The 27,112-nt window shown below is 42.5% G+C and overlaps 1 protein-coding gene across 8 annotated transcripts in view; it reads right to left on the bottom strand.

The window, feature by feature from the left end:
• The window catches only part of ST3GAL3 (ST3 beta-galactoside alpha-2,3-sialyltransferase 3), a 244,633-nt gene that overhangs the window by 8,312 nt on the left and 209,209 nt on the right, over window positions 1–27,112 (bottom strand). For 7 of the 8 annotated variants that reach the window (XM_075616099.1, XM_075616098.1, XM_075616097.1 and 4 more), the window contains 4 exons: window positions 20,921–20,984; window positions 17,096–17,191; window positions 16,646–16,832; window positions 944–1,090 (listed from right to left, as the gene is read on the bottom strand). In XM_075616099.1, coding sequence (XP_075472214.1) covers window positions 944–1,090; window positions 16,646–16,832; window positions 17,096–17,191; window positions 20,921–20,984 — 494 coding nt within the window. Of the gene's footprint in view, window positions 1–943; window positions 1,091–1,379; window positions 1,515–16,645; window positions 16,833–17,095; window positions 17,192–20,920; window positions 20,985–27,112 lie in introns of those variants that run through there. The other variant, XR_012804050.1, reaches the window with a different exon arrangement.

The following is a 27,112-nucleotide window of genomic DNA, read 5'->3' as shown; positions in this document are numbered from 1 at the left end:
TTTTAAGGTTGGTCAAGCGGGTGCTAGTCGGGTATTGAGGAGGAGGGCATTCCAGAGGTGTGGGGCAGTCAGAAAGAAAGTTTTAAGGCGGGAGAGGGCATTAGATACAAAAGGGGTAGAGAGAAGACATCCTTGAGCAGAATGCAAGAGTTGGGATGGTGCATAGTGAGAAATTAGAACTGAGATGTAGGGAGGAGCAGAAGAGTGTAAAGCTTTAAAAGTGAGGAGGAGAATTGAATGCGGGATTTGTTAGGAAGCCAAGAGAGTGATTTCAGCAGGAGAGATGCTGAGAAAGATTTAGGAGAGAGTACGGTGATTCTGGCAGCGTTTAAGATTGATTGTACGGGAGACAGGTGAGAGGCAGGAAGGTCGTACAGCAGAAGGTATTGTACATGTGTTCTCACAATACCTGGTCTAGCTCTCTACGGAATTGGACATTTGGTTGCGGTGAGATTGCCACTGGCGTTTGGCCGCTGAGGGACCCTTTCGCCGTGGACACTCAGCCGCCGGCTTTTCCCCCAATAAGGTAAGTTAGGGGTAGGGAACTAGGATAAGTGGTTTAGGGTAAGGGAGTAGGTTTTTAGGGTGAAGGTTTAGGGTAAGGGATTTAGGATAAGGTGTTTAGGACTTGGAGTAAGGGGTTTCAGGGTAAGGTGTTAAGGTTTTTAGGGTAGGGGTTAGCGTTAGTATTAGAGGTTAATATTAGGGCTTTTTAGGGTAAGAGATAAGGTTAGGTGCTTACCTTGGCGCCGAAACAGTCGGCGCAATATGTCCCTGCGGCGAGATGAGTGGCCGCAATGGCCGTGACCACGTTTCCTAGACTGATCTCTCTATTCACAGGTCTGTCACACCAGTGCTCTCCCTAACTCTCATCGTTTGTAATGCATCTCCCACACTCTGATCTCCTTGTGTCTCACAATCCCCGTCTTTTACTCCTCCTTACCCCTCTTCCCATCTGTCCATTGTTGAACGGGAGCCCAATGAAGCTGAATGCTGCTTCCTGGATGAAGTATGGGTTCAGTATACGGATCTCACTCGGCTCACGTGGAACACGAGTGGCTACCGACTTCCAGAATCCATCAGAGGCGCTCTGAGTAAGGAGAAAAGGGAGAGGAGCATAAGGGCAGAGCATTGTGGGACTATCTGCACAGTGCAGTCCTCATGTATTCTGAGACATACACTGTAACTTTGACTGATCGCAGCAGAAAGAAAACAATCATGAGATAATGTGTATACCAAACATCAAAGGCTTTTTCAACCTTCCAATGCCAAAAAGGCCTGCAAAGTATTACATTAAGTGTTACAGCTCCATGTTGGCACTGAAGGCGTTGGTGAGTGCGCTAATATGCTCTCTGAAACTGCTGCCTGTCAATGCTCACTCTCTCAATGTCTCTTGTTGGCTGATAGCTCTCTGTCTCTGGTATCATTCTGCCATCGCTCTGCACCGTAATCTAACCTCTCCTTTCATTTCGTATTCTGTTTTGAATTTCACTGATTTTACTGTTAGATACACCCTGAAAGAAAAAGAAAATAGAGAAAGTGTAATCACATGGAGAACGCTTCCTTGTTCATTTAAGCCTTAAAGGACGGACTTCTGTATATACTGATCACTTGTGTGGAGAGAAAGAGACTTTTAGAGCTGCATTTTCTCCTGCAGCTATTATGACATTTCATGAAGCCGTCCTTTGAGTTGGGTGAAAGCATGGGATTCGACATACTGTAGGTTTTTACTACACTACTATCCTGCTAAACATTGAGTATTTAAACAGCAGATATCAACATTCATGGCATGGAAATGGGAGTGAAAACCCTAAATGTGTTACTCTTCGTTTCCTTAAAAACATAGCATGGAGTTGCTTTCACAGTTAAATCAATGGGTAGGAATATACCGAACCAGCATTAATCTGAAACCTACAGAAAGATCAAAACACTCTCAGTCAACATTGTGACAATACATGTGATGGGGATTTAACCTAGGATTAATGATGGCCCATATTAACTAAACAGTACTACGCAGTAAAACACCTTCCAGCACGGATTAGTAAACATGGCTATTTATGGTCGAGCACAGATTAGTAAATATATAGGGCAGTATGACTAATGTCACTGACAAACACCTCTCTCATCTCTTATAAAGAAAGATTCACTCCCCACTTTCCACGTGTTCCATAACTTCACACCCTGCGCTTTCTGTGGTACGTGGCTTATGTACCACTCTTCTCTCAGTTTTACTCATCTGTAGCAAATATTACGTTACTATGATACTGGTGTCTCGTTTAAATGAAAAAAAAAATGAATAACAAGATGCCTCGAAGCAAAATGAGACAGAGAAGCAGCGATGTATTGACAGAGAACTTCTCGCCCAATTAGGATTTCAGCACCTCACAAACACATGCAGCTCTCCCTCGGGTAACAAGATTACAGACACATTTTGGTATGTGATCAGTGCGAGGGGAAGGGCAGAACGGAAAGTATATCATTATTATTGCTTAGCTATAGTTAGGGACTCCGAGACATCCGCTATGTTAAAGGACAAGTCCCTCCCTAGACCAAAGTAAATTCATGTGAGTGACATGGTTAAAAGGTCAAATATGGTTGATTGACAATAATAATAATTACAAAAAAATAAATCAGCAACATATTTGTAATAAGTTTTAAACCAGGAGTGGCCAACTCCAGTCCTCAAGGGCCCCCAACAGGTCAGGTTTTCAAGATATCCCTGCTTCAGCACAGTTGTCTCAATCAGTGACTTAGTCTTCGGCTTGCGCTGGAGCAGGATATCCTGAAAACCTGACCTGTTGGTAGCTATTTAGGACTGGAGTCGGCTACCCCTGGTTTAAAGCATTAACGTATCCTGATGATCTGGAGCGTTTTTACGATTTTGACCCAAAACACTTTTGTGCTAAGACTTTTTATCTACGCAGTAGATGCAGCAAGGGTTGTCTTTCCTTTTTGGTGTTTTTGTTTTGCTAATGGTGGCAAAATAATTAGCTTAATGAGATAGCGGTTAAAACAATAATTAGGCGATAGCATTCAAATTAAACGGACTGGCAGAACATAAAAAGTTACTCATTTGTACAAAAGAAGCAAAAAAAGAGGGAACATTTTACTTTAGGAGAGATTGAATCTCTGTTGGACTGCGCTTTTAACCCTCCGGGTGCCCTTTAGACGTGCTGCATCTCTGACGTCATGGCGTCCGCCACCCCAGAGGTCCCATGCCATAGTAGCTACAGCATAAAGTTCCTCCTCGGTTTTCTATGGGAAAACGCGTTGGGGAAGTGATCTATAAGGAAGTGGAACGGAAGGAGGACCCCTCCCCTTCTGTCATCAGTGACGGAGCGATTACGTGATCACGAGCCTCCAGCACTCAAAAGGTTAAAGTATGGATGTTTTCATAGTATCCCAACTACTAATGTGTCTTACATCAATTCACCAAGCAAGGGGGGAGGGGGGATAACATGAAGTTCAGCTGGCTGTGGGAATGTAGCCGTGTGAGTGATTACGAGGCCGGCATTGTGTTCTTTGCAGTGTGCTGCCTGCTCCTGTAGCAGTGGGGCCATGAAATAGTGGTAGGTGTAGCACTGAGAACAATGATGTGCGAATCAGTCTAGTGAATTGTAAAAACAAAAAAATATATAATCCATCCGGCCATGTGTGCGTCTGCACAATGAAAGGTCTTTCCAGAGGGGTCAACTCATCTTTCAGAACATCTGCAAGTGGACCTGGAGCTGAAGCTATGGGAATATTTACTCTGCCTGATAAGTGAAGCTATGGAAAAAACACCAAAGTCATTTCATCGTTACTGCTTTTGCTGACCAAGAGTTCTACAATACAGTCAGTGTGATGGGACAGGCAAGGAGAGAGCGTGGTGAAAACAGTACCGAGGTTTGTTTCTTTATTACAGGTCCGCAGGAATACTACTCTCTTTGTTACACATTTACTGTACTTACTGTTTTATTAAAGGAAACAGCAATGATTTGTTTTAGGAACCCTCTCCCATTCTGCTTTCCAAGTATAAATGTTGTATAAATAATTTTCTAAAAATGGTGCAAATAGCTATTTATCCAATGTTTTATACATTCAGAAATAGTTGTGTCAGGCACAGGACCACTTTTTATTTAAGCCACAGTCTTCCATAGTTCTATCTTTCGTTTGTTCTCCCCACAAATTTGAATGTTATCATGTGGTGCCAGGCTGTGGGATGGAACAAGCCACGCCACTTGTTTTTTTTTTTTAACAAATATTTCTATAAGAAGGCGGCTAGAAATCCCAACAACTTATAGGAAAGAGTTAAGAATAATAACAGACCTGGCTCAGCTCTTAGTAGCTCGCTCGCTTGCTCTCTCTATGTCACAGTCCCTCATTTCAGGGGCAATCCCTCCTAGGAACTAATTGAACCAATTCCAGTGACATGATTAAGGGGTCTCATATGGATGATTGATCCCTTTTCTTGTCTTGTTTACAAAAATCTGACATCTATACGTATTTTTAATTAATGTTTATATTATTTATTCAAATCAGACACAAATCAAAAAGCACAAAGCAAGACAAGTTTGTTAACACCAATCATCAGTAAGATCAATGAAATCCTCTCCTCTTATCATAGCTTATACAATTTTGTATAGAGCGATACCATCATTTGACTCATCTGCCAGGATGGCTAAGCCCAGGCGTGGGCAACTCCAGTCCTCAAGGGCCACCAACAGGCCCGGTTTTCAGGATACCCCTGCATCAGCACAGGTGGCTCAATCAGTGGCTCAGTTTTCGACTGAGCCACTGATTGAGACACCTGTGCTGAAGCAGGGATATCCTGAAAACCTGACCTGTTGGCGGCCCTTAAGGACTTGAGTTTACTCCTGGCTTACGCCATGGTTTCAGTTCCCCCCTTACACATACACAAACAGTAAGAAGAAGCTGTAATTTTATGGATGTACAGTACACTTTCTGAGCTGCGTTCTTGTTTCCTGTTCTGTCATCTCTGCATTGTTTAAAAAACAGACCAAATAAAGTTAACATAAAGTAACATTAACAGGTCTCTACTTATTTCAGATGAATCACGTACTGTATGTTCTTCTTTGTATGTTGGTGACTTATTTAAACATTAAGGTCTAGTAGTTCTCCCCAAATATCGTTATCTACATATTGGTTATTTAAATATAGAAAAAGTTTTTGCATTTGTTAAAATCAAAATTGCCTTTTGAAATTGGACTTTCTAACGCAGGGATGCGCCAACTGCGGGACGTGACATTTTTTGGGGGGAGAGGGGGCAAGGCACTCACAGAGGCCCCACGCTCTTCTCCACAACATTTAAATTAAATGCTGGGGGAGTGCGCGAGGCCTCTGTATGCTTGTTACCTTGTCTCCAGCGGCTTCTGTCGACACGTCGCTATGACAATGCAGTGTCAAATGACACAGACAATGCCGGAGAAAAGGGGGGTGCGCAACCAGGGGGGTGTAGGCAGGGGGGTACAAAGAAAAGTTTGCTCACTCCTGTTCTAGCGTGTCCAGCCTATCCAGTTGAAGCAGATTCATCTAAGGAGGGTGGTTCTGAATCAATCCATTTTACAGTGATGCATCTTCTAGCAATTCAAATAATTGTATGTACAGTATGTCTTTATTTATATAGCACCAACAGTGTACTCAGTGCTTTGCAAAGACAATATAGTACAGGGAATTATAATAATACAATAAGCGCAGCAAAGCCAGACAATAGGAAAGGAAATCCCTGCCACCGAGAGCTTACAATCTAAATGGTATGTTGAGAGAGTTACACAGATAGCAGGTGAGGGAATAAGTGCAGTAGGTGGCAGTTCTTGGTCATAATGGTTGGTAGGAGTGACTGTGGGTGTGGGACAGTAGCCAGGCTATTGGGATACTTCCCTTGAGAGGTGAGTTTTAAGACTGGTCAGTATTAAATTAGATTGGTTAACACCACTAGCAGGGAAAGAGGAGGCAGGGAGGCGTGGACGAGAGCAGGTGTGTAATTGCTGGGCCCAGGATTAGGGGAGATATCCCCAGCAGGAAGAAGGAGGAATAGAAAGAAAGAGAGAGAGAGGAGATGAATAGAGGATATATAGACTTCAGGTACCTGACAGCTTTATCCCTTTTTTCGACCCATAGCATCATGTTTGGAGGATCCCTATGGTAGGATATTTGATATACTTTATCTACATATTCTATCATTTTCCCCCAAATTCCTGTATCTTGCGAGAGGACCAAAACATATGGAAGAAGTTTGCAGAGCTTTCTGCACATCTGGGGCATCTGCCATTATGCCGTTTTCAATCAAGTCATTTAATTATGGGTTCATATTAAGAGAGCTCTGGTGTATCTTTCTTCCACTTAATCCAAATGGGAGCCATTAGCTCTTTGCCCCCCTTTGTTACTATGAGTTGATATATCTTATTTATAGTTAATTTTTTTGGCTTCTTTGATATTATTAAAGGAGGAATCTAATAAATTGTGGTAAAACCCTTGTGGGCTGTGTATTAATAGTACATTAAAAAAAATGCATGGCTTGTAAGAAGGCAAAATAAACTATTGTTATCTACGCTAAATTCACTTTTCACATCTTGGAAAGATTTACAATACCTCCCTTTTTTGGCTAGTAGCTGTAAAATATTCGTTATTCCCAGGTCTTTCCAAATGAAGAACGGACGGTGAGTAGAGCCAGCTCAGAATTCCGGGGTTCCTGTTATGGGTATAAACCTTGAAACCTGGCCATCTAGTTTCATTTTTTTCCTTCCAAATTCCAGGTGTTGAGCTGCAGAACAAAATTACTCGAAGGGATTTTCTAATCTTTTGCGTGTAAGACGACGGCTGGATCACATTCCCTCCGTGTACACATTTTCCATCTCTGGGATAGCAAATGTATTTGTGGAGTTAGCCCAATCTCTTACATATCTAAGCAAACATGCATTCCCATAATTTCTCTCATCCGGCAGAGAAATTCCTCCCTTAAGTTTATCCTTTTGCAATTTTTTACAACGTATTTTCCTCTTCTTTCGTTTCCAAACAAAGCCTGCAAAGATATTATGTACTTTAACCATTCTGTTTTTCGAAGCAATTGGGCGCAACATCAACAAATGTAGTAATTTCAGAAATACCAATATAATTATCAAATTCCCTCTTCCTCAAAATGATAGGGACGTTTGTCCGACAGTTCCAATTTTTACTTTATTTTTTTTTACTATTATGGGAGTAAAATTAAGTGAGTATAGCTGCTTCATGTTACTGGGACTAACATTTCCAAATATATAATAATGCCCATGGGCACATAGTTACATAGTAACATAGTTACATAGTTGATGAGATTGAAAAAAGACATACGTCCATCAAGTTCAACCTATGCTAAATTTAGACAAGAGATACTTTATCCTATATCTATACTTACTTATTGATCCAGAGGAAGGCAAACAAAAAACCCCAGTGCCATATCATCCAATGATATCTCATAAGGGGAAAAAGGAAATCAATTCCTGACTCTAAGAATTGGCAATCAGATTACTCCCTGGATCAACATTCTTCCCATGTTTACTTATTTGGTATATCCCTGTATACCTTTCCTTTCTAAAAAGATGTCCAACCTTTTTTTGAACAAATCTATTGTATCTGCCATCACAGTCTCCATGGGTAATGAATTCCACATTTGAACTGCCCTTACTGTAAAGAACACTTTCCTTTGTTGCTGGTGAAATCTCCTTTCCTCCAACCTTAAGGGAGGCCCCCCGAGTTCTTTGTACTACCCTTGGGATAAATAGTTCTTTTGAAAGCTCCTTGTACTGTCCCCGAATATATTTGTATATAGGCATCATATCCCTTCTTAGACGCCTCTTTTCTAATGTAAATAAATCTAATTTAGCTAGCCTCTCCTCATAAGCTAGATTGTCCAGCCCCTTTATTAATTTGGTGGCTCTTCTCTGCACTCTCTCTAGTTCCATAATGTCTTTTCTTAGGATTGGTGCACAAAATTGTACTCCATATTCATATGCTTTATAATGCTTTGTACTCCATATTTTACTAATGCTTTGTAAAGGGGTATACTTATGTTTACTTCCCTTCCATCCATTGCCTGTTTACTGCCAGATAAGATCTTGTTTGCCTTTGCAGCTACTGCATGACTTTGGGCACATCTAAAGGGAAATATATCCTCAGTATTTGGTTGGCACACCAAGTGCTTCTGACTTGCCTAAATTAATAGTACAGTAAGGCCCCGGGTATACGGCGGGTTCCGTTCCAGGGGCCCGCCGTATAGTGAAAATCGCCGGAAATGCACAGAACGGCGTTTTCGGCGTTCTGCGCATGCGCGGCCTATGGTCTGCGCATGCAGCCTGCGGTCTACACCGGTCTGCGCATGTGCGCTGGAGAATCAAAGATGGCGGCCCCCTTCTCGGTGCCGCCGTATCGGCGGATCACCGAAAAGCGAAGCGCCGGGGCCCTGCTGTATAGCCTAAAAAATATCTGAAATCCTTTATAGTTTGTACAATAACTGGCATAGATTGTTTTAGATGGGATACAAATAATAGCATATAATCTGCAAACAATGATATTTTTCTTTCACATTTTCCCAGTTTAATACCTCAAATTTGTTAAGATTAGACAAATACATGGAAAGGACATCCGGGGCTTGTATGAACAGAATAGGGGATAAGGAACAACCTTGACTAGTACTTGTAGCCAACTTGAATCGATTCAACATGTGGTTACTGACATGTGTCGAGACATTGGGTTGTGCTTATATACCCTGAATAATTTGTAGGAAGTTGCCTTCATTGCCAAAGCCTCCAAAGTGTGGAATAGGTGTGTCCATGAAATTTGGTCAAATGCTTTTTAGCATCGAGGCTTAGAATTATATTATTCCCTTTAACCTTATTTGAGATGTGAGTTCTGTTATAGTAGCCTATAATCATGATGCATTTCCGAATATCAGTCGTTGAACTTCTGTTTGGGACGAAATCCATTTGACTTGGGTGTGATTAGGGTGTTTACCATACGTTTAATATGATTAGCTGCAAGTTTTGTGAGTAGTTTAAAGTCTAGATTAAGTAATGATATGGGTCAATACAATGCTGGATCTTCCAACATCTCTCCCCTTTTCTTAGGCTACACTTCAATATAGGCTTATGAAATATTTCAGTCCAGATCAGAGTTACCCCGTTTTAAAAGTTTATAGAATTCTGCAGTCATATCATCTGGCCCACGGGCTTTACAGATTTTAAGCATTGATATTGCCCATTCAACTTTGATTGGAGCATTCAGAATGTCTACATAATTTTTGCCAAGTGTAGGGAGGTGTATCTTTAACCCCGATTTTCCTCCTGATATGGTTGTTCTTCATATAGTTTATGGCCGGTCTCTATATACTTTTTTTGTAAATGTATAAGACTTTTAAGATCTGATAATTTTTGTTACTCTCTCACCAGTTTGGTTTTTAATTGCTGTGACGGTAGTAGGAATAAAACTTTCTCCAGATATACTTGGTAAAAAATGGCCTGCTTTGTTACCACGATATTTAAGGACATTGGTTCATTTTCTCTTTTGGCTTGTAAGAATGTCTCTTTATTTCCTAACGAAGGAAGGTTTACATTTCTTTTTAAAAAGGCGTTGGTAAGGTTTTGTTTTTTTTTCAGCTCTTGGGATACTCATTATTTTTTCTTTTTACTGAAGCTAACATAACTGGTAATGTTTCCCCTCATTACCGTTTTAGTGGTTTCCCAGAATACATTTCCCTGTTTTTTTGCGCTAGGCGTCATCAGATGCTAAATTTGTTCATGAGTTCTGTAAGAAGAGCTTAAAATATTTATTGGCTGTCATTTCCACTGGGAATCTCCAACAGCCTTGGGAAATTGGAATTGCACTCCGTCAAAAAACTGGGGTATGATCGGATATAGTCAGTATTTCCATATTGAATTTAATAACCTTATTAACTATATTATTAGATATTAAAAAGTAATCTATTCTGGGTATTTTTTTATGTTAGACTTGGGAGGTTCTGTTCCCATGTGTGTGATGTCACTGCGTATTCAGTAAGCGCTTGTACAGCCAGAGACCTCCCTCCCCACTTGTACTCAACTTTATTGGCTCTCTGATAAGGAGGGAGAGGGATAAGGGGAAAGGAAACACTTGATTGACAAAAACTTCCCCATTCAGAGGCCCCTGAGAAATTCAACCGACCATGGGGGATTGCCCCTTTAACTGACCTGTCCCTCTTTTATCTCCCCTACCTCTCTCTACTGCATCCGGTCTGTGGTAGGCAGGATGAAAATGCCCCCGGCTACTGAAGCCTCCAGAAATGTAATATTTACTTTTACATGGAGCACTGAACAAGTAAATGTTACTGACTTGTTACTAGACACACTACTGCTGGATAACGGACACAAATAGTTTCAGGTATGGGCAGAGCTGGTGTCTTCTGATTCACCCTGGCACACTACTAAGTCTATGAGATAAATCCCATTCTACAGTTAACACCTTTGTTGTCAGAGAGCCAGCAAAGTGTTGCTCTGCAGCAAAAGGGTTTTACCGATCCCAAAATATTCTTGTGTTACAAATTGACTTTACTCTTTCATCCTAATCCTTGTGAAACCATCGGGAGGATTGTTATTTCCTAGAGATGATAACACGAAATAATATTTCTTTGAGATAGCTACAACATTTACCAGCCCAATCAGTTTGTATGAATTTATTGTGCCACACGACGTTTCGACCAACAGGTCTTTTTCAAGTGATTAGGCATGCCTAATCACTTGAAAAAGACCTGTTGGTCGAAACGTCGTGTGGCACAATAAATTCATTTATCTTGAAATCCGTGGAGCGCTGGATCTCTCTTTTTCCTCAGTGTACATTGGAATTTGCCTGGCAGGTACTTCCTTGAACCAGCAGCACTGGTATACTGTATGTATTTACTTATATTGTGGTGTGCAGCCTTAAACCCCCTTTACATTGGCAATCAGTTTGTATGGCAGAGGAGGGGTTCTCAACTTCAGTCCTTAATACCCCGGGGAGGTCCTGAGAACTGGAGTTGAGCACCACTGTATAGTTTGTGCTACTTGTTATACCCATCCAAACACCACTATCTTTGGATGTAACTGGGATTGCATTTTTGTGCCGTATCGAATCCAATTATGCTATGGCTTTGGTCCTTAATCTCTCAGCTCTCCAAGTATTTCAGTCGCCCACATAAATTGCGCTATGCTCCAGAATACGGGGGAGTATTGTGAATAAAGCAAAGCAATGAATACAAGCGTACTCCAGGGATACAAGCAGAACAAGGCCTTTAATGTCTGCAGCTGCTTGATGATCTGTGAGCACTGGGTTATATCTATCATTTCCTGGCTCCCTATGTACCAATTTTTGCTGTGCACTGTATCCAGATGCACTCGGAGCTTGAGGTCCCTCTAACCTCTCTCTACCCACAAACCTCAGCTAATACATCCACAGTAATGTAACTGCCTTCTTTTCTTTAGCTCTATAAGCCTAAAACATATCAAGAAAAACCCTTTAAATATACAGAGCCCACAGTGTCACAGATCAAAGTCTTTCATTGAGTCATGGGCATTTACATAGCTGTGATTGGATAGTTGATTGTAGAATCACAGGATGCATCTCCCTGAACATCCAAATACCCAAAGTTTCTTAAAATCAGAGAAACGACATCTTAAAATGTCTACAATATGTACAGTATGGAAGTATATCTTTATTCGTATAGTACCATTTATGTAGATAGAGCTTCTCAGCAGTAATTCATGTCAATATCATGAGACATAACGGTAATAAGCACTTTAAGCAAAAAAGTAAACATTAGGAAAGGGAGTCCCTGGCTCGAAGAGCACACAATCTAAGTGGTATGTAGGGAGAATTTACAGAGGGAGGGCATTATGGTACGCACGTATGCAAGGCAGGAGTACTATGGAGCGACTGAACTGCTATACAGTTACACAACACACAGTTGGTTGCTTGGTCTGCCATATTGATTTTGTGTTTTGCCCACTCCTACAAGATTCCAACACACAGTAATTAAAAACAGTCACGATTTGACTCATTGTAGTTGCTTTTCTATTAATGTTGGGAAAAAGTAAGTGGACATAAATGTCCTGGGCTACTAGAATTATATAGAACGCAGGGGTGCCATATTCAATACTTAGACTGTAAATGGAAGTCCATCAGAATGTCAATGCGATAGCCTGGCTAAGACTCGATTGGTTGTCTCTGGCCGGGCTCACACAAGACATACCATGGAAACTGGTTTTGTGCTGCTTGCTGGTGGGTTTGACTTTTGGTGGAATATGTAGTATCAGCCATAAAAAGCTATTGCATGTCAGTTGGACCCCTTTCCCAGTTGGAAAACCTGGGACCTGAAGTTGGGGCCTAGTGCCTCCATGTTGAGTTTTATGCTGTGGGGTGCAGCCCCTCTGAAACCTATTTACAGGCTCTACACGAGAGACAGAAGAGAGTTCCAACATCAGTAATAAGATAATGCTCCAGGCACTCTACTATCAAAGTACAGTAAACCTTAGATTGGAGAAACTACATTTATTAATTGGTATTAATTTATAATGCAGTGTGTACATTTTTAATAAATGATAGGGAAATTCCTAAGCATGAAATGCTACTCAGCCAATTTCTTGTGAATTGTGAGGAGTTATTATTATTACTATATTATGTACTAGGGACGGTCATGTGCAGCCCAGTTCCTCTGGCCTCAATGCAGCATAGTGTATCAAACATCATAGTGTGTGGCTAACTTGTGACCTTTAGTAGCCTCTGCCCCTATCCCAAGCTGCAGAGGCTCAGGTACAATGCCTTGCGGTCTCACAAACACAGAGCATTCCTGCGGTTGAGACTTGTTCATTCCTCTCCGCGGAGAGAAAAAAGGCACAAAAACACCCTAAGCGCTACTGTTTGTTTAATGTTGCGTGGGGCTTGTGAGCACGTATTCTAATTGGCAACGTTTCCTCCTAGCGAGCTAAGAGAGCGGGAGGCGTGCCCCGCACCCTGGCTAATGTGAGGCCTGCCAGCTGCTCTCTGTAAATTGTAATTATTGCCCAAATACGCTACACGGAGGTGCAAGTTGGCCAAAGCAAGAATACACAACTCCAGTCCTTAAGCCCCCCCCAAAAGGTCAGGTTTTCAGGATATCTCAGCTTCAGCACAGATGGCTCAATGACTGATTGAGACACCTGTGCTGAAGCAGGGACTGATTGAGCCACCTGTGCTGAAGCAGGGACTGAGCCCTCTGTGCTGAAGCAGGGACGGATTGAGCCACCTGTACTGAAGCAAGGACTGATTGAGTCATCTGTGCTGAAACTGGGATAGCCTGAAAACCTGACCTTTTTGGAGGTGGGGGGGAGGGGGGGGTAAAGCCTAGAGTTGAGCATCCCTGGGCTAAAGGATTACAAGGTGCATTCACTTACAGGATAATACTGGTCAAATGTCTCTATTCTCAAGGGGCATTCCCCGACACCTGCTGCTGACATTGCTGTTGTCTGATTTCTTCTCTCCGTGTCCCTTCTTTCTTTCCCCCAATTAAATATTCCTCAGTCTAGTCTAATCAACTGAAGTTTAGGAGAGATTATTTCCCACCCAAATATTTCTGGCAGTAGTAAAGTATTCTAATAGATCGAAATTGTGATAAATGGAGATTATTGCAATAATTACCTTGGAACTATAGATAGCATATAACGTAGGGGAACCATGACTGCTAAAGCACACAGACAACAGGCTGCATCCCACTGTTTGTATTGGGACCCTCATGAGTGGCCTGCTCTTTTACTAACCCAACAATTCCCATGTATATCCATCTTAGAAAGAAAAGAAAAAACAGGTCACAAACCCCAGCCGTTGCTCAATTTATGGGATTAAGGAGCAAAGAAATCTTAATAAATTGCTCTTCTATCTCCAGATATGTAAGCAATCTGCAGAGCTGGCCAAGGAACACAAAGTCTCCGGCAGAAATCTTCCAGATCCCTGTGTACCATTTGTTAGCATGACATTGTTGACAGTGACAGAGGCGACAACACAGGCACACTGTATCTGGCTGAGAAAAAAAACACTCTTTCCACCCTCCATTTAAAGACACCCAGCAAATTCCTTGGATAGCACTGGAGAGGTTTCCATTTGCTCGGGTTACAGAAGTTTAGGGGAAAGGAGAGACTGCAGAGAAGATTTAGCAACTCTTAATTTGTCTTGTGAAGCAATTACTTCTAAATAAAACTTTCTATGCAGAACGCTCTAAAAAAGTCTGAATCTATGCCACTTTGCAATGGTACTGAGCCAGCGCCGTTAGGGCAAGGCACACACCTTCACCCCTTGCTCCCTTCTCTCTCTTCTGCTGTTGGAGCCAGGATCCAGATTCTGCCTGACAGGAGAGAGGAGAGCTGGAGGAGGGAGCTGGGGAGTCCCAGAATCGGCTCGGGACAGCACCGCTGCTCACCCCAAGGTAGGGGGGAAGAGGGAGGGGGGTGGTCTTACCTTATGCGGAGCGGCCTTCCTTCTTCAGTGTTGCCTTGTCATGACAACACGCGACATCATGCGCTGCAAGAGGAAGGCCCTGCTACTGGCATGCCGGCATGGGCCCCGCCAAAGTTAAGGCTAGCCCAAACAGCAGCATGAAGTTTGCTACTGGCTTTGTAAAGGCAGAAGGCTGCAGCTACACTGGAACGTGCAAGGCCACATTTATAGTGTGGGCTACGGCGATGCGACTGTGTGACGTCAGCCGTCGCCGTCCTACAGCGTTTCCTGCACTCTGTTGCAGAAGCCCAGAGATCGCGACTGGGGGGCTGGGCCATGAGTGGTTCACCCTCATTGGCTAAACCGCTCACGTGCCCGTGACGTCACCCCTCGATTGCTGGAAATATCAAAATCTTCTGGCTTCCAGCGATCGTGATGGCTGACGTCACGCGGTCGCCGTCGCACCCACTATGGTCACCCGCGACAAACAACATGTACTTGCTACGGCGCTGCGCAATGTCGCTGTCACCGTAACAAGTACTATAAACTCGGCCTAAGTTACTACAGTACATCAGTTGTTGCAGTTTAATTGGTCCACTACGTTGGTTTATTGCGTGACATCACAGGCACTTAACAGAGGAACATTCCTTTCTATAAAGGCTGCTGTAAAGCTGATAACGCGATTGGAGAAAGCTGGATTTAACCCTTTAAGTGCCTTAGGACATAGCTATTACAATACAGGTTCTGGCACCCCAGGTAGCTACATCCCTCTAAAAATGCTTGTTTTCTTAGCAATACCACTTGTAAGCACACTGACATCTCTCAGACAGGTCTGCAACCCTGCCTTTCCCCTTCATCTCTTATCATACAGTGCTTCAGCTGCAGCCAGGGATTCTGGGAAATGACATGGCCCCCTATAATGTCTCATAGGGAAGATTGCGCCCTGCGTTCCTTGGGGGCCATGACTCATTTCCTCCCGCCATCACATCCTCGGAGGGGCTGCGTCAATCTGGCCCCGTGGCCCCCTCAGGCACTCAAAGGGTTAAGTGGAAAATCGAAACCCAGTTTATCGGCAAACAAACTGCATGAGAAAATAGCATGTGACAAACTGGCGGATTCCTACTTGCACCCCAACGGGTCAGAGTTACCCTCTCACTGGCAGTGAATGAACGAATCAGGAACTTCTATTCAGCGTTGAATAACGAAGGGTTAGATAACGATACGTTCCCAGTATACTGGGCAAATGATACAAAATGGCAAAATGGTTGCTTAAATGTCACATGTTGGTATTGTTATCCCAAGAGACAGGGTACAATCTGCCATCCAAGTCCAGGCTTTTGGGTTACATGTTATAATAGTGGAAACAAACAATGCTGGACAAACAAATATATTACCTCTGTCTGCCCTGAGGAAAAATACCATTAAGTAAGCCAGCCATAACCTAAAGGTAGAGGGAGACTACTGGAGATAACGTGGTTGAACAGAGCAATCTGTGATGTTACATTAAGATAACACACGTAACTGTGTTTCATTTTAAAGCAGTAATCACCAAGAAGCCTTTTTGAGTTTTACTCATATAATGCTCACATCTTGCCGCCTGAACATGTCCTGCTATAATAAAAAGAAATACATTCTAGTGTTAATTGTTTTTTTGTTTTTTTTTAAATCTCTAACTTCTGAGGGAAATGGGCTCTGGGGAGAGCTTCATTTTAATCACCTGGAGACTTAATATTTAAAATGCCAATATCTCCTAAACGAAGCACCAGATTTTATACAAACAGCCTTGGAAAGAGCAAAAAATTGTAAGTTAATAAAGAAAAAAAATAGCAAAACATTGGTGATTAGCGCAGACTGCTGCTTTAGCAAATGTTGCTGTGCTCTCTACAGAGATTCTTTCTTTCGTGTCACTGTGCGGTATCTGTTTGGACGTGCAGAGTGCATAGTGCATGTGTGCGGCAGAGTACGCCTGCGCTGTTGTTACCACTGTCACTATTCTGTCTTAAATGGAAAACGGACAGGAATGTAAAGAAACCATGAGGATAAGAAGAAACATGCTTTATCTCTACCCAATGGTAAGATGTATCATGAACATCAGCACTGAACTCTTCTATAAATGATGTCCAACAACTAGCTAAAACAATGACAGCTGTTAAAATGAGCCACATGCCATGTGATAACCATGAGTGTGCAAACTTACCACTTTCTCCTTGTAAACAATATATTTCAGCCACTTGAAATCCTGCCACTTGAATCCGGCCAAGACAAAAAGGGAGTCTTTTTCATATTGTTCAAGTTTCTGGATTGCGCCTTCAGGATATGTGATTCTTAGGGTTGTTTTGCTGCCTACATCCTTCTCAAAGCCTTTTACTGGAGCAGAATTTAACCTGCAATATTAGCACAGAAGACAGTCATGTAGTGTTCACTCCAATGAGAGCGAGAGATGCTACTGTTCTGCAGAAAACATCTCCCATTGCAAAATACATGTTTGGGCTAGGTATTCTCAGGAGTATGTTCTTGTAGGGGAGTTTCTTTTAATGGAAGAGAGAGCTTGGGACTTTGAGAATATGTTCTGCCAAAGGGGAAGTTCTCATTACAGAAATAACTTGAACAAGAAGTTTGACCTTTCCCACAGAAGCTACAGTCGTACCTGACAACAACTTCGTACTCATCAATTTTGGATCCAAGAGACTTGTTGGCAAGAACACCTCCATTCCCCACGATGATACATCGCCGACAGTTGAGGCTAAGGACAGGAAACACCATTGTCATTTAGACTCCACATGCAGCTTTCACCACTCTATACATGACATTCAGTCTAGTTTTAGATTAGTCTACCTTCTAGAAAACAGTGTCTCAAGGGGGTTCTGAACTGTAATGCTAGAAAGTAATAGCAACCAGAGAAAAGAAACCTAGATTGGGCACTCAAAACATCTATTGGGTGATATGTGAAGAATTGAAAACAAACTTTAATAGACCACTTAAAATAATGGGGAGTAAAACGAGTATTAAACGCTTAGATCCTAGCATATGAACATGTAATATAAATGTTCTGGATCAACAATGTAGATAGCAGAGGCACTCTTAATGAGTGTCTCGCAGTCAAGACAGGTGGGTAGGATGACCCACCTGTAAACTTAACCAGAGTTGTGAAACTCAGCTGTAGTGATAAATAACAGTGCACAGACCCTGATAACACACTAAAGCAAAAGACCACAGAGTGGGATCCTAGCCAGGTCTGCCAAAAAGTCAAAAGGTTTACTTATGACGAGGTGACGCTGGTTATGGGCTAGGTAGATGAAGTAGTGGTGAAGGTGAAGGCCCCCTCTCACTTTCCTTGAGAAAGCGTTGTTACGCGAAACGTGCGCGTCGGCATACGGGTGCACTCGCTGGACTCAGACGCTCACACGCGAGTCAGCTGTCAGCACTGTCTATCAGCACCTGCTATGTGCTTCTTTCAAAGTGGCTCCTACATTGGATTACCCAAAGGAGCTTTTTCCAGCAGTCTGCTACTCATTCTGTCTACACTATGCAAGTTAGGTGTACATTTGTGCACCCTACTTATGTGATTTAACGATCTATCTTCTCACTAGCACTGACCCTTTATTGACCAGCCCTGATTAACAGAGCAGGTGTCGGGTCAGTGCCGTTTATTCTACAGTTACAACTAACTACTGAAGACTGTACTGAAGACTGAAGACCTCACACTACGTAGATACATTCATTGTGGGGGGCGACAGGCAAATCATACACTGAGTTGTGCCTATCTTCCTATCAGTGTAGCCAGTGTATGTATCAGTGCCATATATTTGCCTTAATTAATTTGGCTAGGGACTAATTAGACCATTACACACCCAGTTCTACCACACCTCGGATCTGTCATATATATCCAGGTAAACTGGGCTATATCGCTAGACCCTGATTCTCCATTTACACTAAACAGCAACGTGTACCTTCACCACCACTTCATCTACCTAGCCCATAACCAGCGTCACCTCGTCATAAGTAAACCTTTTGACTTTTTGGCAGACCTGGCTAGGATCCCACTCTGTGGTCTTTTGCTTTAGTGTGTTGTCAGGGTCTGTGCACTGTTATTTATCACTACAGCTGAGTTTCACAACTCTGGTTAAGTTTACAGGTGGGTCATCCTACCCACCTGTCTTGACTGCGAGACACTCATTAAGAGTGCCTCTGCTATCTACATTGTTGATCCAGAACATTTACATTACATGTTCATATGCTTGGATCTAAGCGTTTAATACTCGTTTTACTCCCCATTATTTTAAGTGGTCTATTAAAGTTTGTTTTAAATTCTTCACATATCACCCAATAGATGTTTTGAGTGCCCAATTTAGGTTTCTTTTCTCTGGTTGCTACTATTAACACTTACCTAGGGAGCACCTACATCTACCATACATTTTTGACAGTTGCGGGGGTTCCCTACCAGTATATGCTAGAAAGTAACTCAGCTCAATGGTAAACTCCCTGTTGGAGCCGATCCCAATTGCTGTTTCTCCATTTGGCTCAATGATTGGGGGACATCCAGTCCCAGAGCCAAGTACTTTACAGGCATAGTAATCAAAATAAATCAGAACAATAAGGAGATGATGTGCATGCAACAAAGACCACCTTATCCCACTACTCTCACTCTAAAGTGAAATAAATGTGTAACTTGTAATGAAGAGGTCTGGCTGAAGTCAGTCAGTATGGGTTGCAGCTGTTCACCTGGAGCACCTGGTATAAGTTCTAAGGATGTATTGCTGTGCCAAAAGCAGAATAATCACGAGAAGATTATGTGTGAAAGTGTGTATTGGTGGAGGATGGCTAGACAATGTGCACTTTAGACTTCATTTGCTTTCTCCCCAAAATGTTCCCACATACATCTTAAACTCCCTCCCACCAGACTTTTTACATAAGCAAACATCAATGAAATGAGTTACAGCTGCAGCCTGGAGTGTGATGGTGAGATGCATGTGTCATTTCTCTTTAAACAGCCTTTTTTCCCCATATTGAAACAAATGGCAGCAGAGACTTGACCACTGCTTTTCTCTTTGCTCATTTGGTGTCTTGAGAAGGTAATGGGTTAATGCTATTATTCAAGAAAGGGTATAAATATTTAGCAGCCGCACAGTGGAATGGGGCCTTACATCAACATTTGCAGCCCACCATCCTCAGCAGTACACACATCTGTCTAAACCTTGTACTCTTGTCTTTGAGACACCATAGTGATTTGAAAGGACTCTGCTCAAGCATATTGCTGTTGCCTTTATTTCTGCAATACTAGTACTTTTCTTGGGGTTACTCGCATGCAGAAATAGGACTTTTTGAGGAGAGAGAAGGGAGGGCGAGCCATACCTGTGAACACACCTGCAATACCTGAGGAATATGCTAATTAGAATATGGACAATATATTTCAATAATTTTAAATGAGCGTATTTGCCAGTTATCTTAGGGGTGTTCACAGGTATCTCACCACGAGTGGTATAGGGGAGTTTTGACCACGGTAAGCTACAATAATGCGGGGTTAAGCCTATGCTAATGAGATATAAACAGCGATTGTTTTGACAAATAATTAGCCTTATATATAGAGGCAATAACCCCCAGGGCAAATAACATCTGTTATTGTTTTAGGTATTATAAGCCCTGATTTAACAGAACTTTGTGCTTCTAGCCCTAAAACTAAAAAAATAAATAAAAAAAGACATCCCATTGATCACAACTCTCTTTCCAGGATTCTAGGTATGTGCTACAAGAGCAGTATTACATGTTATAGCAGCAACTGCATCCAAATCCATGGTAAATTCAGTTTATATTATGATGCAAATTTGTTTCCAAGCATAAACTATTTTTAAACTTGTTAAACTTGTTCATGAAAAAGTTGCTTTTTTTTTTTTTGCTATCCCTTTTAACTAATGCTCGAGAACCTGTTTTTATTTATTATTATTTCAGGAAGGAAAATGACACAATGGTCAGGATATTAAAAACAGAGTTAAAAAAAAAAGATGGACCAGTTGGATTTGTGGGTTGTTCAGTGGGAATTAAGATACAATAATTATGTTCCTATTATTTCAACAGTCAAAAGACAGTGACATGATGTTTTAAGCTGTCAACAGCTGTTAAACACTGGTAAAGTAAATTCAGGCTGCAGATACCATGCTATAAGACAGAGGTGAGCCCATTAATCATATGCAGTGAATAATAAAACAGTTGTACCTGTTCATGTCTTTTGAAGTCTACTGCTAGAGAAAATGTCAAAGGGTATCAAACCCAGGTATCTATTTCTTAACTCAATAATGCAGTTTTAATAGTCAGTAGACACGCTAAAAAAATCAAATGCACAATGGTGACATTAATGGTAATTATTTTTTATATGTATGTACCTGTACACACACACATACATTTCTGACTATAGTGTAGAAGTTCAAGAAGGGCATGACAGTACTAGTGATTTGAGAGTTTCCTCTGATTTACATACCTGTCAAGTGCTGGCCTCAGCCGGTATTCTTTTGTGGCTGACAAGATCGCTTTGATTAGGTTATCTGGAAAGGAGAACAGAAAGGACACAACAATCAGTTATGCAAAGTTATGTATCCTTATAGTGGTAGGACAGAATACTGTAGCACAATAGGATAAGGTGAATACAGTAACATTGAAATAGTACAGACAGTGGCTTCCGGTTGAAGAGCTGAAGAAGATGGCAGCGTCTGACTGAAGCTCCATCCACAGCCGAAACCCTTAATGAACTCACAACTGATAAACACAACCTAGAAACCCCAAACCTTGTTTGATCAGAAGAATAAAAGAATAACTCACTAAGCATGCCTTCTAAAAAAATAATTAAAAAAAAACACAGACACCAGAAGCATCAGACTTCTTCAGGACAAGGGACCTACCCTTGAGGCCTAGAAAGCGGTAAGCAACACAGCAAGCGGACTCCGGTTCAGAGGAAGAGACATCATCGTTTGGTCCAAACCAGCTAAGCACCAAATAAGACATAGAAGACTTGTTTGTTCAGATGCAGGCCATGGTCCAATGTGAAATACAAAAAGCTTTGAAGGAAGTAAATGCCGACATAGCCGACCTAGGAGAATGGGTGGATGCAAATAAAACTAAAATAGATGAACTGTTAGCCCATCAAGATGAACAAGACCAAGAAATAATCATGATAAACACAAATATTGAGGATCTAATGGAACGACAAGAAGCCCTGGAGAAACGGTCACATCGCAGCAATATGTGTATAAGAGGAATACCGGAGATGGTCATACAAGTAGAGGACTATCTCAAGAGCTTTCTTCCTGCCCAACACTGCAGAGGAAGAATTCCTGAAGGATAGAGCTTATAGAGCTCTGAGATACAAACCGAAGGTGGAGGAAAATCCCAGAGATGTAATAGTCTGCCTATATTGCTACAAAATGAAGGAAGAAATAATATAGGGAGCCAGGACTCATCCTCAGATCAGATTCGACAACAATAATATACAGATCTATGCAGATCTTGCACCATCAACATTGCAAAAAAGAAGGGATGTATAACTGATAACAGAGGCACTGAGATCCAGAGAAATAAAATATAAATGGGGTTTCCCTGCCGTCTTTTCTCCACACACAAAGGAACACAGATCATCATCAAAACGCCAGAGGAAGGAGAGGCCCAGCTATTTTTGTCTTCACTTTAGATATGTACTAGAATCAGAGCTGAGAACTTGCATTATATAGTATAAGTATACATGTAAATAATACAATATTGGACTCTTCCCATGATCGATGCATGACAGACGCTCTCTAGATAATCAGAGGACGAGTAAAGAAAGAAAAAGGGATACAGCTAAGGAAATCCCACCTGTAGATTGCAAGAGCCTCAGGTTAGAGACCAAATCCAAAGAGGGCCACAATGCCGTGAACAACTGAATATAGATAAGAGATTGACTTTATAAAGGGTTAAATGAATTATGCCAGACTACAGAGGGAAAAGGGAGCAGATGCCAACAGGGACAAAGATAGATAGAATAAGACAAGTTAAAAATAATGTGAGTTGCTATATAAAGCACAATTATCTGAAAATACCAAAGAAAAGTTGTGTATAACTTATAAGATGTTAAAAAAATGTTGTATTGTTAAAGAACTGTAGACTTGAAGACGGTTGCATTGTTAGAGGCCACAGGTTATATAGATCTAGAGGAAACAACTGGAAGGGAGAAACCTTTAATAACCATGACACTGAACATCAGAAAAGCAAAACAAAAAAGGCTACAGCAACATAAAACCCCAGAAGGTATAGGAACGTTCCGGCATTGCCCCACGGTGGATCCCCCACCCACATCCAGGCACACAAGTTGTACCTATATTTCCCCCACCCCAATTGAGGACCGAAACACGAGGTTGAAGCAGACTTCTAAATAGCACCACCCAGAAACATTTTATTCTACTAAAAAAAGACAGGACAATAAAGCTACAATAAATGGGAGGCTTACACAACAGAAAACACTAAAAGGACATACAACAAAAAGCAGATATAATCTATCTTCAAGAGACACATATCTCTAAGAAGACCCTCCCCCAAGTACTGGGACAGACTTTACCCACAAGTATATCTGTTGTGACAAACGGCTTACTCCGGGGCTCCGCCGTCTGTCCGGGACTGTTAGAACACGGTCTTTTAGGGTAGGTTAAATGATGAGACGTCACGTACTGTTCCTTTAAACAGGCTATGCCTGGTTTATTCAGTCCCAGGCACTGAGACTGCCACAGTTTAAACAGAAAACAAAGCCAAACAAAAAGCTGCTCGTCTGAGCGATAACTTAAACTTAGATGTCCCTGACTCAGAGTTGGAAGTGGCTTGTCCACTTCCACCAACAAAATAAGTACCTTTGCAGTCTTTAGACAAACTAACAGAATGAATGAAGCGATTTGGGAAAGAGGCTTTCTCACCCCTCTGCAGTTCAGCAGCCTTCCAGGCTCTTGGGCGGGGCCCAGAGGAAACAGGAAACAGGTCTTATATACCTGAACTCTAATCAGCATGACAGGTGACAGAAAACAGGCAGCAGACAAACTGTGGAATGGAGTGCCTGTACCACGAGGCTGCCCTGTTCAGCTTAGACAGGACAGAAACTGTTCAGTATCCTGGGAGCCCTGTATATGGAGTTTATTACCAACCCCTGGTTTCTGTCACATATCCTCCCCCCCAGCTCAGACCTCGAGGGGTGAGCGACCATGGATATTAGGGAGTGCATCCTTGACAACCCGTCGGCATTGCCATGTTTGTGCCCCGACCTGTGTTCCACAGAAAATTTAAAGGGCTGTAGGCTTAGGAACCACCTGGTCACCCTAGCGTTCTTCTCCCTATTTTGACACATCCAGGTAAGGGGTGCATGATCTGTGACCAATCGGAACTTTCTCCCCAACAGATAATACTTGAGTGTCTCTACAGCCCACTTTATTGCGAGACACTCTTTCTCGACTATGGAGTAATTTTTCTCCTGGGGATTTAGTTTCCTACTTAAATAAAGGATGGGGTGCTCCTCCCCTTGAGACTCCTGGGAGAGTACCGCCCCCAGCCCTACCTCAGATGCGTCGGTTTGGACTACGAACTCTTTGGAGAAGTCAGGTGTGACCAACACTGGTTGGGCACAGAGAGCTTCTTTCAGGCTTCTAAAGGCCTGTTCGGCTTCGGGGGACCACTTTACCATTAGCGGTCCTCTTGCTTTTGTGAGGTCGGTTAGTGGGGTTGCCTTAGTTGCAAAATTGGGAATAAACCTCCTATAGTAGCCAATTAACCCCAAAAAGGTCCTTACTTGTTTTTTTGTGACTGGCCTTGGCCAATTTTGTATCGCCTCTACTTTGAGTGTTTGTGGTTTGAGTAACCCTCTACCAATAGAATACCCCAGATACTTGGCCTCCTCCAGACCAATAGTGCATTTAGCGGGGTTAGCAGTTAGTCCAGCAGACCGAACTGCGTCGAGCACAGCTTGGACCTTTGGAAGGTGGGACTGCCAATCTTCACTATGGATTACCACATCATCCAGGTAGGCGGCAGCGTACCGAACATGTGGTTTTAAAATTTTATCCATCATTCTTTGGAATGTGGCGGGAGCTCCATGTAAGCCAAAAGGCAGCACCTTATATTGAAAGAGGCCGTCTGGGGTTGAGAAGGCTGTTTTTTCTTTTGCCCTTTCTGTGAGGGGAACCTGCCAGTACCCTTTTGTTAGGTCTAGGGTTGTGAGATATCGGGCTTTGCCCAGTCTCTCTACAAGTTCATCCACCCTGGGCATAGGATAAGTATCAAATTTTGACACCGCGTTTAGTTTCCGGTAGTCATTACAAAACCTTGTTGTACCGTCTGGCTTTGGGACTAAAACTATAGGGCTGTTCCACCCACTTTGGGATTCCTCAATTACGCCTAGTTTTAGCATTTTTTTAACCTCTAAACTTATAGCCTCTCTCTTGGCCTCTGGGATTCGGTACGGTTTAAGGTTAACTCGGACCCCCGGTTCAGAGACTATGTCATGTTTAATTACGTTAGTTTTACCTGGCTGTGTAGAGAAGATTTCTTTGTTCCTTCTCACTAAACTCTGGACCTCTCGTTTCTGATGCACGGACAGTGTTTCAGCTATGCTAACCTCTGGGTCAGTTTCTTGATTCTCTGACGGACCTGGGGGTACTAGGGTTAACAAGACCTCTCTATCTTTCCAGGGCTTGAGTAGGTTTATATAGTAAATTTGCTCAGGTTTCCTCCTACCTGGCTGCCTTACCCTATAATTTACTTCTCCCACTCTTTCCAAGACCTCATATGGCCCATGCCATTTAGCAAGGAATTTACTCTCCACGGTGGGAACCAGAACTAGTACCCTATCACCTGGAAAAAAAATTCTGACCCTAGCACCCTTATTATACGTATTCCTTTGTGCTTCTTGAGCTTTATCCATGTGTTCCCTCACTATGGGTAGGACTGCAGCAATGCGGTCCTGCATTTGGGCAACATGCTCTATTACACTTCTGTAAGGGGTAACCTCGTGTTCCCAAGTTTCTTTGGCTATATCCAGTAAGCCCCTTGGATGTCGGCCATACAATAGTTCAAACGGGGAGAAGCCTGTGGATGACTGGGGAACTTCCCTAATGGCAAATAACAGGTATGGTAACAAACAGTCCCAGTTTTTCCCATCCTTATCGACCGCCTGGCGTAACATGCTCTTTAAGGTTTTATTGAACCTTTCCACTAAACCATCTGTTTGTGGATGATAGACTGAGGTTCTGAGATGCTTGATTTTTAGGAGTTTACATAGCTCTTTCGTTACTTGGGACATAAATGGTGTTCCCTGGTCAGATAAGATCTCTTTAGGAATTCCGACCCGGGAAAACAGAAGTACTAACTCTTTTGCTATGTTTTTAGCAGAGGTGCTACGTAGGGGAACTGCCTCCGGATATCGGGTAGCATAATCTAATATTACCAATATATGCTGATGTCCCCTAGCAGACTTTATTAGGGGTCCTACTAGATCCATAGCAATCCGGTCAAATGGTACCTCTATTATGGGAAGGGGTACCAATGGGCTGCGGTATGCTTTGAACGGGGCGGTGATCTGACATTCTGGGCATGAGGAACAATAGTTTGTAATTTCTGCCAGAACCCCAGGCCAATAAAAGCTTCGGAGAACCTTTTCTTTTGTCTTTTCCACCCCTAGGTGTCCCCCCAATGGATGACTATGTGCGAGGTGTAATACTACGTTACGGAATGTCCGTGGTACCAACAATTGTTTAGTTGTAACTGATTTTCTTTTATCAACCCGATATACTAGGTCGTTCTCTACCTCGAAGTAGGGGTAAGCAAGTGACCTATCTGGTTGGCCATGAGTACTATTCTGGTCCCGTATATTTCCCCTTGCTACCGCTAATGTGGGGTCCTCCCACTGGGCCTTCTTAAAACTCCCAGGACTGACCTCTAGGTCAGCGAGGGTCTTATCCTGTACTGGGGTGGTAAGTGCCTGATCAACATCTTGATTTGGGGTATTCCCTACCAAAGTAGTGATGGGGAAGGGAATTTCACAGCACTCCTCCTTTTCCCCTTTCTTATTTGGGCCCTCGTCAACCTCCATTTCTGAAAAAGGGAAAGGATTTGTTTCTTCTAACACTTCGTTATGGTCTGCTATTGAACTCTGGGCGCTATTCTGAGCTGGGGACCACATTTTTAGAAAATGGGGAAAGTCGGTCCCTATTAACACATCATGTGCCAGTTTGGGTACAACACCCACCTTGAAATCTAAAGAACCAAATTCTGTTTAAAAAAAAACATCAACAGTGGAATATTCATGATTATCCCCATGTATACAACAAATTGCCACTCTTTGTGAACTGTTTACCTGTTTCTTCTTAATGGGCAATAGGTATTCGGACACTAGTGTGACCATACTCCCAGAGTCAAGAAGTGCCCGAACCCTCTTACCATTAACCTTTACAAATGCCCACAGATGGTTATTCAAGGGGTCCTCTGGGCTAGGGCCCATACATTGGGACAACAGCGAATAAGGTTCCACGCTGTTGCATTGCATGGGCTCATCATTTAGTGGGCAGATTTTTGCTGTGTGGCCCCTCTCATGACAATTTACACATTTAGGTACATAGTCTGTGTCCCACTTAGAGCCTTTTCCCGGCTCCCCATGTTGGCTATTGCC

The sequence above is a fragment of the Ascaphus truei genome, chromosome 10 (genome assembly GCF_040206685.1).
Source record: "Ascaphus truei isolate aAscTru1 chromosome 10, aAscTru1.hap1, whole genome shotgun sequence".
NCBI lineage: Eukaryota > Metazoa > Chordata > Amphibia > Anura > Ascaphidae > Ascaphus > Ascaphus truei.
This window is presented reverse-complemented; position numbering and strand designations above follow the sequence as displayed.